A 13724-nucleotide genomic window follows, 5' to 3' on the forward strand; every position below is an offset into this window, starting at 1 on the left:
TAACACTGTAATGCATCATTAAAACACATGGTGCTCCATCCACATACTATTACTAGGAATCTCCATGCAACAGAGCTGTTTATATGAAACAGATTCAACATATAAATAATTTTTCCAGACTCGATAGGTCTGCGATCGTGCTCATCTGTTTCACATGAAAACTCCATCCTTTTATTTCCAGACGAGATAAGCAAATATCTGTGTTTAGAGAGAAAAACCAACCATGGCAAACAGACACTGGATGTATGCGTGTGAAATGGTAAAGCTGAAAAAGTCTTGGAAAAATTCTGTATCTGAAGTACTCCTGAAATATCCTGTAATTCCTACTTCTGTTTTACACCTCCCTCTATGGATATAGATACCATTCATGAAATCCAGCCCTAAAGAGAGTTGGTAACAAAAGCAGCACAACAGTTTCCGACATTGAAACACAGCTCTCTCTATTGCCCCTCAGTAATTTCAAAATGAGATTTAAAAATTGCATATAAGGCTTTTAAAATAGTGGTATCTTTCCACCTCCAAATATTTTTGCCAGTGTTACAACTGAGCTGCAGAACTTCAGGAGATAAAATGCTCCCCTGTGTAATTGCTACCTTCTAAAATACAAATTAAAACATTTATATTAAAAACAAAACAGGAACTTACATCCCATTTAGCTCATCTGTTTTAGTCCATGCATACCATATAAATTTAGATTACGTATACTACCAGGAATTCTTTGCCTTTTCCCCAGTTACTAAACAACCACTCCTCAGAAGTAGAAGCTGGCAATAAATAGTCCTTTCTTTATCTGCTCCAGAAACAGATGAGGAAAAATAACACACCAGAACACCACTTATTACTACACTGAACATTTCTGATATCATTAATTTGGGTCCAGCAAACTGTGCAGCCTTCTGTAGGGAGGTTGCTCTCGATCTCTGGAGGTCCTTTCCAGCCCCTACAATTCCGTGATACTGTGATTTGGCCCTGTTTCTGATAAGCTGCTTTCTTCTTTAGGAAAGAAACAAGCATATTTGCCTGTTGCTTTTAGTAGTAGTGAGAAAAGCATGACTATTTTCCTTTGAAAGCAAAAATCTACATACCTTGGGTATTATGCTGTTTTCTGAAGCGCTGGCATCTGCAGGAAAAGACTTCAAACAACTTAATGATTTTGCTGTGCCAAAATGTTACAGATCGTGGCAGTAAGTCTTGAACGGCTTAGCAATTGAGCACTCACAATGGTGCTGTTCATTTATACATAACAGGTACAGCTCTTAGGTTCATTCAGCAAACTAAAACCAGGATGTTTACGCACTGAATCTGTCAGTTCAAAAATGCTACCATCTCACAGAAAAAGGTTCACTTTCTCCTGGTTATACTTCACAAAAGGCAGCGTAGGGAGGGTGCTAAAACTTTATTTTCTGTCTTTTTGAGCAAGGCAGATTCCATCCAAACATATCTGCTGCATGTACTTCATCAAAGCTGCCATCCCCATCGTTGTGGAGCAGGCAGTACTATCCGAAATGACAGGACACTCTGCAGAGCTGTTCAGAGTAACAGCAGTGACTTCCTGAGTTCAAGTAGCAGCTGCCAAGGACACCGCTCAGAGGATTCAATAAAGATGGAAGACGTGTTTAAAGTTGTGGCAAGGTGAAAAAGAGCTTTCATTTTTACAAACGAAGACTTGGGAGGATACTCCGGAGGTACTTGGAGGTTACTCCAGAATAATAGAGGAAGTTTTAAGACAGGTTTTCCTGAGGAGGACTTGGAAGACATCGCATGTTTCAAGAGAAGAGCCAGGTTCTTGCACCAACCTCTGGGAGATAGCAGACATATCACTAATGCTGCTTGCGAGACTGCATTTTCTAAATACTTTTTTCTTTATTGTAGACACTGAATCACTGGAATGAGGTATGCCTCATTATTCAGTCTCAGTTTAGTAACATTTTTACCAGATACTCCATAAAGAAATACAATCAATGGCAATAGTTCTGGGGCTTAAGCACCCAGATGATATATCATTTCTCAGAGGATTAAAAGAAAAAACACAAAAAAACAAGGAAAGGGGAAAAAAGAACAAACAACAAAACACAGAGAGAGAATAGGGGGGAAAAAAAAAAGCATTAAAAAGAAAAAAAAGAAGAAAGAGTACTGTGGTCTGTTTGGAGCTATAAGTCCTGATCCAGCTTTGTCAGCAACACAAACAGAGCCTTCCAGAAGGCTGTATGGGATTAAATTTTCAAAAGCACTTAGAAGGTTCGGGAGCACGTCTCATTGTTAAAAGTGATTTAGAATAATGAGCTAAAGCATTGCTAAATGTACTGCTTTGTGCCCTGTCTTGTCCAGTCCAGTCAGGGATAGGGCTCTCCCAAGCCCCTGGCAGGATTAGATGCAGTGGTTTAAATCTTGGAACCCTGTTTTCACAGCTTTCTGATGAAGGGGACTGGACCCGACCAGGATGAACAGAACAAGATGTGTGTTAACCCAGAGGATCAGCGTAAGACATTGGTGGAGCAAGCTTATAACGACAGGCCAGGCTGTGAACATAAAAAATTGTGCTCATGGCACAATAAAGAAGCAAACATTGAAAGAAACAATGCATTCTGATTCACCAGAGTCTATCTGCCTAAGTTCCATGTCCTAAGTGCTGGATACATTTTTAAAGACAGACATGGGCATCTTTAACAGCAAACTAGACTTGACAGCATCACACAGCTTCCCTATGCCACACTCTCTTCTCTTGCTCTAGTCTTTCTTTTCTTTCTTATCTCAGTGGTGTGGAGCTTTTTTGTGGAGAAGAGGGTAAGGCACAGACAGTACTTATCAAAGAAATTCATTAAGAGTGTTTTATTCTATTTCCAGTTATGCCAGGGAAGAATTGTTTTTAAGAACTCATAGGTGGTATGCTATTCTTCACCTAAATTCTGTGTTATTCCTGCATTCTGGAAATAGCTTCAAAGTATCTGAAATCTTGAACAAGGAAAACAAAAATGCATAATGGTCTATTCACCAGCTGCAGCATTCATTTTCTGAAAATGAAGTCGTCAGATTTTCTAATGTTTTATGTTTACTATTGACATTGAGTTTCTGCACCACAGAAATGGGGACTTGAGTGGGGAACAGACATTTCATGTCACTGAGAGTCAGCATCTTGCACAGAAGGCTGCAGTAGGTAGGTTGCATTAGCTAGATGGTTCTGCTGAAATGGTTAGCACTGAAGGAGCCTTTGCTTTAAGCTATTAAACCATAATTTTTTAAATATAAGTTGATGTTTTCACATCCTCTATCTAGCTCTGCAGGCTAGCCTTGGTACTCATATAAAACTAACACAACAACGGGTTTAAACACACTCCATGTTTCTAAAACATGATCTGCATTCTATCGTAACTATTGAACTGTGATGATTATCCTACACTAATACACAAATGAATGGTCTGCTTTTCTAGGATAGTGGAAAAAGCTTTGTACAACCTGTGCCAAGCCGATCAGCCCATGCACGTGGCCAACAAGGGGGCTTTAGCATTAGGTTCTACCAGCTCAAGCTCTTTGTTGAACCAAGATCTCACTTTTTACTGACCCAAAGCAATGCACTGACCCAATGCAGTCTCGCTTAAGTTTGGGTTTGGATGATGAATAAGCACTGTCCCTCAATTTGCTTACATTCACCAAACCTGTTACTAAAGCAAATCCAGAGCATAGGGGAAAGAATGAAAGATGCTGCCCATTCTTCATTCACAGCACATATTTGCCTTCACTGAGCAATCCAGGGAACATCAGCGTCTTTGAAAATATGTTTTCTTTTTTCTCAGCTTTAAGTGGATGGCAGTTATGATAAAACCTGTCAGGGTTGCTGCTGCACCACAAACCAAATAGGCAATTCCCAGGAACGGGTTACTTCCTCCACTCCATACCATGGTTGAAAGAATCACATATTTCTTCCCCTTGAATTTGGTGACAGGGAAGTCTGAGAGAAGGATGTTAAGGATTCACTAACAAAGCTTATGTTGCCTCCAGGAGAAAATGTAGTGCTCAAAATCCTTCCCAAGGCACAAAGAGACTGGAGATCTGTATTTGCTGCAAAAATTCCTTTAAGTGACCTTTAATCAAAAAACAAAATAAAACAAACAAACAAACAAAACAAACAAAAAAAAACCACCCAAAAACAACAACAACAACAAAAAACATCAGTAGCAGTTCCAAGTTATTTTGGATACAGTCTCAGTGTAATTCTGGGAATTCTGGGATTTGTAACTAAAAATTTCAGATTCATATTGTATGTAATGGCTACTGAGCTAACTTGATATGATCCGTAATATTTTTAAGCAGCAAACAAATCTCATTTGAAAGTCAACCATTTGGGAAGCTTACCATGATGACACTCTACATATTCTCCGTGAGGAACAGTGCTCATCTTTAATTTAATATGCTCTTTACCCACATGGAGCCTTTCAGTGGAGCTATAATGTTTAAAATCGTAACTGCTTCAGTTCAGCTTGAGGAGAAATTTACAGTCACCACGATGTAATTCTTGTGAACAAAATGAGGCCTCTAGTCAGCAAATTTCACACTGTTTTGTGTGTGTGAGCACCTTTTTTTTTTTTTTTTTTTTTTTTTTTTAACCAGCATAAAAATTCCTATCAGCCCACGGCTGAAATCCACCAGAGGGCTATACTGATACAGACATCCCGCACAGCTCTCACTGGCAGGGTTACCTCTGGCACTCCTGTGCCCCAGTCATGGTGACTGCACAGCTGACCAGGCCAATATTGAATATTTTAGCCACCTCTTCAGATTTCCATCTTCCAGATTTATCGTCTCTGTAAAACCTACTACCTCCCCACAGAAATCAAATCCAAAGCTGGGTGCTGCCATGAGTAATAAGTCTTAATTTCATCTGCACAGGCTAGAGAAACTCCACCCTAACAGTCATCACCCTTACAGTCAGGTCTTTTCACGATGATTTAGTTTTGAGTGTTTTGCTTGTTTTCTTTGCCATTTTACTATCCCATCCACATTGCAAATACCTAGTAGTTAAGGATTGCCTTGGATAATATGAAAGGATACTGTAGGAAATATGGAAAGTATAATTCCCTGCTGGGAGGCCATCAGTAAACTGTCCTTTCCGGCTGATACGACGATAAAGATTTTTGAATGTAGCAAAGGCTGATACTCGCATCCAGATAATGAAGTCATCATTTATATATCCATTATTCTTTTCATCTTCCTCATCTAACAAATACACTGGTTTATGCCAGTAAGGAGGTCTTGCTGTTCCTAGTGAAAAAGAAAAAAAAAAAACAAAACAGGAAAGACATACTGTCAGGAAAAACAGGGGTCAATTACTAACTTCTTTGCCTGCTCATAACTAACAAAGAATATGAGAGAAGGAAGAGAGACAAGACAGTCTGGTACCACAAAATTATATATGTTTGATAACACTTTGCATCCATGGATCTCAACTCACCTCAAACATGAATAAACAGCCTATGATATTTAGAATTTGCCATATGAAAACTACTTAGATAACTCATTCTCCGTGAAGCAAGGAGATGTGTCCTATCTATTGTATCCAGCACAGCAATGTCCGGATCCAGAACATGGTGCTTTTAGTCCTACTTCAATATCACAGAATTGTAGGGGCTGGAAGGAACCTCCAGAGGTCACTGAGTTCAGTCCCCTGCAAAGCAGCCCCCCTTCAGCAGGCTGCACAGGTAAGCGTCCAGGCAGGTCTTGAATATCTCCAGAGGAGAATCCACAACCCCCTGGGCAGCCTGTAGGCTGAAGGGGAAACATGACGGGCACTTTTCCTTCTTAGATGTTTTCAGTAGAAAATATGAGATTGCATCCTTGCCTTCTCTGAACAGATAAACTGTTTCTTACAAAACCAGCTTCTCCCAGTTTTGATGGTCAGTGGAAAAAGAAAGGAACAATTTGGCTAAATCTGGCTTTTGCTCTCATTCACCCTCCAATACTGCTTCTACTACCAGCTATTTCTCACAGGGGCAATTCCATTTTCAGAATGGGAAAGCTCTGCCCATAGGGAGGGAGAGAGGGAAGGTGATAGCCACTGAAAAATAAGGAATGCTAGTAGAGCCATTCTTACCTGCAAATGCAGCAGAGAGATTGTGCGAGTCTGGATTGCGAAATTTCACATTTTTATCTGTCCACCAACTGTTTCCAGTCTTCAGCAGCGGTACTTGAATAACAGATGAGTTAAAATTGTAAAAAAGATCAATAGTATCTGCATGGAATACAAGAGGCAACACATCTGAGTGAAAGACAGTTGTTTTAATGACCAGCACGACTAACAAAACAGACACAATGAAACACCTTTCAACTGAATAGAAAGGACCTTAGAGATCATTTGGTTCCAACTTTCTCTTCTCACTACATCTCCAGCTGTCTGTTATTAGTTTATTAGCAGGGCTCGCAGTTTGCTCAGCTCTTTTACTCAGCTGTTCCCTTACCTGCTAGCTTGGGTTAAAAACTGTTCTTATGGCAGGAAATAAGCCTCTGTTACAGCAGAGGGATAGAACTGAGAACTGAGCAAGCAGAGCGGTAATTCAGACATCACCTGCTTCTCCCACACCACCAGCAACTGGCTCCACACTGTGCACTGGACTAAGGTCTGATATAAAGGCAGGCTCTGAAAGATTTACCCTTAGCATTTTAAAGTCTTATTATCCCTAACTCTCTGCAGAATTCTGTCCCAGTAGCCAGGACTTCTGATCCACATGGGCTACAGAGTTAGCTCTGCTGGCCTAGGTCTGAGCTCTGCCTAGTAGCTCAGATTTCCAGAGGACCAGCTGTGCACACATGTGAAAATCAGATGGATCTGCAACTTACTATAGCTGCCCTTCACAAGTCCACTGGTGTAGGTGGTTCAGCTACTTGCAGGTAGCTGCTGCACTGCCAAAAACAGATGGGGGAACACATAAAAAGGGATGAATGGGTGGAAGGAGAAGTCCATAGAAGTATTTTTGCCTTCCTTCTTCCCAAAGAAATCCAACCTGAAATCTAGTCTTCGTGGCTAGGAGCTTCTAGATTTCAGTCTAAATGTATTAATAGGCAGATTATGCCCTCCAGGAAACTGTATACAAAATCAAACCAATTCATGTAAGACTATGGATGCTTCCAGCATTCAAAGAACAGAATGCAAACATACAGATCCAAAGGTCTGAACCAATGTCAAGAGCATGCTGCTTCCTTCTAAGCATACTGCTGCAGGAAGGTAGAATTTGAGTTCTCCTGACGTTTTAGCAGGGAAGTATGCTGTATCTATTGTGTATACCATTGTTTCCTGTTTCATCAAGACTCAGTTCCCCAGGCCTATTAAAGAGTCACATTGAAGAGTGAAGGAAGCAGAGCACACATTCACCACAGTACCAGTGTCAAACAAGACTTCTTGTGGGAGAACAACAGTTACCTTGCAATATCAGGACTCAGCTGGATTGGGACAACATCTCAGTTTGAAGTTGAAATTAGTAAAACAGACATGGAAGGTACTTACCATTGAACATGCTGTTGGCAATAGCACCGCACGGAGCCATTGGTGTTCCATTTTTGTAAGCAGCGAAGGGTGCACAGTAGGAGTTCTGAACCTGCAGAACAATCAGACAAAAAAAAAACCTGTGGGGTTTTCGTTTGCTGGTTTCCACCCACTCCTTCTCCTGAAAAGTCAATGAATAATTAGGTCTCCAGTACTTTGTGGTCACATTCAAAAAACATTCAGATGAATGAGTCTGTAGTGGAGGAACAGCTTCCATATCACAGCAAAGCAAACTTAACTTCATCTCCAAATTTTACTGCTACCTAGCAAACTCCAGACCACAAAAAGTCATTTGGGGATCTGCTTGTTGTAATATAGCTGCAACTTAATGCATTCCAATCCAGTCCTGACTTACCTTACAATATCTTACTTTTCTTTCTTTACAATTTTGACCTGCAGTGCTTCAATGATGTAGAACAGCACACAGAGTTAGCGACATTACTTCAGCATGGGGAAATCTTTATGTATGAATGCACAGCGCGAAAACCAAAAACCCACCTCCAATGTATCACCTCTTCTCTGACCCAGCTCATGAGAAACTGCAAGTCCTCCAGTTATGGCACAGAAACATTTTCAAATAGCTTGGATAAGCTTTGTATTGATTGGCACAAAAGTCAAAAGCTGTTGCACCTGAATGCAAATAAGCTGACCAGACACCTGGAGAAACTGTTACATGGAGAACATGTCTTGAGAGTTATAAGAAATATTTAATAAGAACAACAGATTATTATGGTACAATCATCATATCTGCTGACAGGACAGTGCACGGAAATGCTACTTCCAAGCAAAAAAACCCCACATTTTCTATTTACAATTAAAAAACCCTCTGTTAACATAATCATTGCAGTCTCCAATTTCGTTGTGCATACATTGCTGCAAGGGATGCTGTCTAGCCTCCTATTCAAATTTCTAAATTGCATATTTCAGAATGCTACATGATGACCTATTTCATTATGTATCTTTTCCAGCTTCTTGTCCACCTCCAAAGCCAGATGTCATAATGAAAGACTTTGCACAACTTAATTCCCTAATCCTATAATAAAACCACAGATTAAAAGATTTTTGGCTACGACAACTAGAAGGAACACTAAAAGGAAATGTTTTCTGTAAATTTATTTGTAAAACATAGCGTATGTTTAATCACTATCCCTACACAGACCAGGTTTGGAAACCACAACATTGGACTGACAACTATTTATATACTCACCTTCCCTCTGTTACTCACTTTTAACAATCATAAAAGCAGAGACTAAACACTGAAAATCTGAAGCTTCCTATCATTTCCTAGAGGCATCTTAAAAAATTAACAGTTATGCTTAGTTAGATCTCTATATAGTCAAAAACACACCTGGTAAAAATACTTATCTCAGAAAGAAAAAAAACTTACATCTACATTTCGACCCAACAATTGTTCATCACTTCTTGATAGTACGTATCGACGGTGATTCTGATAGAAGTTTTGCAGGCCATAGTACATAAAGACATCACCCTAGAATTCAAGAATACATCTCTTCAATAAGTTGAGCTCAAGTAGACAAAAAATCCAGTTAACTATTAAAAGAGAAAGTGAAAGAGAGAATAATTCATACTCATTTCTTGGTAACTACATTCTAACTAATTACTCCAGCAGATGCTGGTTATTATCTATTCTTTACCCTTTTAGTTGAAAGTTTTTGTATTTGGCACGAAATTAAACATACTTTAAAACACAAAATGAAACCTAAATAGAAAAGGCATCATTAGTATTTTACTCAAGATGGTAATGACTGGTCCTGAAACTGCAATGAGTATGAATTATTGAATGGAGTTGGATGCCCATTGTCTACAAAAAGAAGATGTCAAAACAACTTCAAAAAAGAGCCACCAGCCTTAATTTCTGCAGGCTTTTTAAAAAATAAGACTGCCTCTACTCAATTATCTAAGTCCTTTGGAAAGCTTAGTCCTGTAATTAAACAGAGAATGTTAAGCAGGCAAATATAAGCAACAAAGAGGTTTAGTAATCTATTCAAAAATCATTATCCAGTTAAATAAACTTCTGATGTCAAATGTAACTATATCTGAAGGATTACTCAGAGCACGTTAACAACTTCTTTAGTACTGAAGCACCATAAAGCAACTTTATAATTTAATCACACTATAATCCGAAGGGCTCATCTATGCAGTACTAAGTGTAAGATCCCCTCTGAAGAACGAGGCATTTTAGCAGCCTTGGCAACACAACCAGCAGTTCAAGACAGGAAATGAAGGACACTTCTCCCAGATGAAATTGCAGAATGCCACTGCTAGACTTGAATTGTTTCAAGGACCCTGGAAATCAACAGTGTCATCCCTGTCAAAAGGACTGCAATGGTTTACTTATGACAAGTGGTCAAAGATCCAGATTTCTTTGTCATTTAAGAGTTTAGCAGTCCAGTAACAATTCCAGGCCAAGGGCTAGAGTTCTCTACTGACTCAGAGAGAGAAATCACCTCCACAGGCAAACACCACTCCTTCCATCCCCATTTTCTCCTTGAAGATCTCCCATCCAAGGGCAGAGGGAGCCTGATCTGGATTATTTTTAAACACAAGCCCCAAACCAATAGCAAATGCAAAATAGTAAAATTCTGAGTATTTCACGTCCCTAAAAGTAAAAAGAAAATTCAGACAGGTGCTCTACAGAACAAATTTAGCATATTTTATCATGCACGGACATAACTATCAGGAGGTACTAAGCAACTTAACTGGTTTCTCATATCCACTTACCAGCATATCTTCTGCTAGTGTGAAATTAATAGAACAGAGGCATTCACTGTTCCAATTAGAGGAATTTTCACGAAGTTTTGAACAATTTGAGCATTTATCTGAATAATCAACCTGTCAGAGAAGTGAACAAGCAGAAACATTGCATTAGAGGACATGAACACAGGAAAAGATTAGTGTTTTAGCTACAAGACCTCTCAAGGCAGTTCTAAGTGACCCTGGATTGCAACAAAACTGTTAAAATCAACAGAGGTACAGAGAATCAGGACTTGACCTCAATGGAATATTCACAAATTTTATCCCTACTTAAAAGCTGCTTTAGAGTTTTTTGATTGTTGCAGAACCTCCAAATTTGCTCCTCGGCAAAGGAGTGCTGACAGACAAGTACCTTTGCAGCTTGGTCTGGCTTACCAAGTAACGCTTGACATGAATTATGGTTCACCACTCATCAATAGTCTGGGTGTAGTGCCTGAGAATCGGCTCCAACCAGGAGCAGGTTAACAGCAGCAGGTTTAACCAATTCTGCTTCCAAGGAACAGCATTCAAACATCAGGGCCCCCTGCACTTTAATATTTTGACCAAGCAAATATTTATCTCCTAGAGCCAAACACCAGGAGGAGGAGATAATTTAGATATTACCACCCAGTGGTAATTATTCCTCAGTTACCCACTCAGAGCTTGGCTGTCATCAGTGACCATCTTTCTGAGAACTTTCACAGGAACACTGGCTGCTGGATGCATGCAAGACATAAAGCTAATGCTATCATCTCTACCAAGGCACACAAATTCAGTGTTCTTCCTCCCACTCACCCCAAATGCAGACCATTTCTTTCTTATCATAATACCAAACACCCCACTCCAAACAGACCTGGATTTCTCTGACGCTGTTTGCAGCTACTATGAGGGAGACTCCCACAGAAAGGCAAAACGCTCCCGTGAGAAAGAAAGTGGAGAGCACAGATGCAATGGTAAGCCGGGGCTTCCACGCCGGTAGCTTCTGCTGTTTGAATGCGCTGTTATCTGGACACCTGGAAGGACGTGTTTCTGCTTCTTGTGAAGCAGAACTCTTCTTATTCTTCATATTCTTCTCGGTGAGAGGAAGAAACAATATACTTGTGCTGGACGGTGTTTAAGCTGAGATACAGTCTTTACTGTTGGGAAACTGTATTGCTTGTTCAGATCTGTATTATGACTAGGAATTACTTATTAACTAGCTCTCTCTCTTCCTCCTTTTCTACATTTGTGTATGGATTGCCACGACCAGCTTGTACCAATCAGATGATTGTGTACTTCGGTCAGTACGTCCAGATCATGCTTCCTGGAAAAGCTTATATATTTATTCCTGCCCCACAGTTCAATCACATTTGTTATGTCTTATTCATTTGTATGGATACTGTCAGCTGTATTAGAATTTGTGTAATCTCAGATTCATCATTTCTTCTCCCTTAACTTCTATATTTGCCCAGCTAACAAACATGGGATAAAACAAAAGACCTATTCCAGTTCACTGGATGCCACTGAGGAGGACCGGAGGGGCTGAGAGTACTGAGTATACAACACTACTTTGTAAAACCAAATAAACTTTCTTAACCAGCATTCGTTGCTATTGATTAAGAAGCAATTTAAAGTTCTAAAACGCTTTGTATTGCTTAGCACAATAGGGTAATTAATTCTAAAAATGTCTCATTTGGATTCTTCCAAGATGCTGATGATTTGCCCACCTCTATTCATCTTCTTTTTCCATGCAATAAATAAATAAATAAATAAAAGCAGTCTTCTATTCACAATTACAGAAGAATCACCCACAGATAAGCTCTTTTCAACTCCAATGGACAAAAAGTAGAATATTTTTTGAAGACTTCAACAGTTTAATCACAGTGAACTCTCAGTTTGCTAGACAGATAGATACTTTAAACATAATTTATCATGTAATAACAAAAAAATAGGATTTGGCCAGCTGTAGAACAGATGAGAGAAAAATACTTTTTTGCCAAATTACTGAAATTCAGACATTTCCAAAGCTATTTTTAGGCAAGAACTAGCTTACTATTCCTGTGAGAGAAAGAGGTAACTGAGAATTGAGCTGTACAAAGACTTTCACACTCACTTTTGCTGTTAAAAATGGCATGTAATAGTAAATCTTGTGGGTGAAAGCAATGTACATTTAACTTCGCTTTTGTGAAGTACAATAAAAGACTACAAATAAAAAAGTATAAATAAAACTTCCATTTTTATTATTTAAAGGAACCTAAGAATAAAGTTGCACAGCATATTCTTTCTGCATCAATTATCTCTGAAAAATCAAAATTCTTAATTTAATCACCGTTGACCACTTGCAGACAGGATAGAAGTAAAATCTGCCTGTAAACCACTTCCTTGTGGTAAAACTATTAAAAGAGTCCCAGCTTCACAGATCCCTCTCTGCACAGCTTTATAATCCTCATCTCCAGCAGGTCGATTGTTTCTTTCTTTATCTGAGGAAAACAAAATTCAAAGAAAGCATCAAAGGTTACTGGTAATGCTTCAGCTAAACACCATGATTTTATTTATTTACTCAGTTGTCTTACTATAGAACTAGAAATTAAAGGAGAAGTTCCCACACAAGGCCCTTATCTCTACAATGGTTCCATTTTCCTAGAACCACAGAAGATTGAGTTGGAAGGTACTCAACAAGGAACAGAATCCAACTCCCAGCTCCACACAGCACCACTCAAAATCCAAACCCAATGGCTGAGTGCTGCCCAAAAGCTTCCAGAACTCAGTCAGCTCAGTGCCGTGCCCACTGCCCTGGGCAGGCTGCTCCATGCCCACCGCCCCCTGGTGCAGACCCTGTCCCTAACCCCCAGCTGCCCCTCCCCTGACACAGCTCCATGCCGTTCCCTCGGGCCGTGCCACTGTCACACAGAGCAGAGCTCAGCGCTACCCCTCCACTCCCCTCACGAGAGGCTGCAGGTTGCCATGCGGCCTCTCCTCTAAGGTCTACAGTCCTAAGGTACAACTACAGCTCATCCAACGTAGCCACACAGTAATTGGCACAGTTGATTAAACTTGCCAGAGCAAGAGATACACCTTGGGCTGCAAGATTTCTGTGGGATTTTACAGTGTATCAACCGTTATCAATGAGTCCAAGGGTAATCCTGCACTGTAACAGCCACACAATATCTGTGGCTGAGACTCCTGGATGAAACTGAGCATTCAGGTGTAACTAAGCCACATGCAAAGTACTTTGGTTTATAACACGGATGTGACTGTACCTTACTGCTTATCTAAAGATCAAAACCAAATGTAAACAAGGGTAAGAACAGATGACATATTTCAGCAGGAACTGAAGATTTGCTCGTCATGGCAAGCTTAGAATTTCCTTATAGCTTCATTCTTCCTGCTCGTGAATAACTTATTTCTGAGCTTTCCTCAGGTTTATATCCTTCTGTGCACAAGAATGTGTGATGTAAGA

The 13724-nt window shown here is 39.8% G+C and overlaps 2 protein-coding genes across 8 annotated transcripts in view; both read right to left on the reverse strand.

Moving 5' to 3' along the window:
* Positions 1-1377: 1377 nt before the first annotated feature.
* LOC100542776 (cell cycle control protein 50C-like) lies at positions 1378-11509 on the reverse strand. Of its 2 annotated transcripts, none has more exons than XM_085238444.1 (7): positions 11139-11509; positions 10274-10384; positions 8919-9020; positions 7493-7583; positions 6086-6178; positions 5047-5256; positions 1378-3946 (listed from the first exon to the last, which is right to left on the reverse strand). In XM_085238444.1, exons 1-7 carry the CDS (start codon positions 11349-11351, stop codon positions 3756-3758), a joined length of 1011 nt encoding a protein of 336 aa, XP_085094570.1. In that variant the 5' UTR covers positions 11352-11509; the 3' UTR covers positions 1378-3755. The 2 variants fall into 2 exon arrangements, with proteins under 2 accessions (XP_085094570.1, XP_010718313.2); XM_010720011.4 differs by having other exon boundaries at positions 6086-6223; positions 11139-11506.
* A 972-nt stretch (positions 11510-12481) lies between these two features.
* Positions 12482-13724, reverse strand: part of CMSS1 (cms1 ribosomal small subunit homolog) — a 228431-nt gene continuing 227188 nt past the window's right edge. For all 6 annotated transcript variants that reach the window (XM_085238453.1, XM_085238469.1, XM_085238473.1 and 3 more), the window contains exon 10: positions 12482-12744. In XM_085238453.1, the coding sequence (XP_085094579.1) occupies positions 12661-12744 (84 nt within the window). In that variant the 3' untranslated portion in view covers positions 12482-12660. The remainder of the gene's footprint in view (positions 12745-13724) is intronic.

Source organism: Meleagris gallopavo, chromosome 1, assembly GCF_905368555.1.
Source record: "Meleagris gallopavo chromosome 1, MGAL_WU_HG_1.1, whole genome shotgun sequence".
Classification (NCBI taxonomy): domain Eukaryota; kingdom Metazoa; phylum Chordata; class Aves; order Galliformes; family Phasianidae; genus Meleagris; species Meleagris gallopavo.

Excerpts from the sequence above, each read along its gene's own strand:
- LOC100542776 (XM_010720011.4), bottom strand. The coding sequence starts at position 11,351 with ATGAAGAATAAGAAGAGTTCTGCTTCACAAGAAGCAGAAACACGTCCT. Across the intron at positions 6,224-7,492 it reads TGCCAACAGCATGTTCAATG|ATACTATTGATCTTTTTTAC; the intron begins GTAAGTACCTTC and ends TATTCCATGCAG. Across the intron at positions 5,257-6,085 it reads TCTCTCTGCTGCATTTGCAG|GAACAGCAAGACCTCCTTAC; the intron begins GTAAGAATGGCT and ends CTTTTTCACTAG.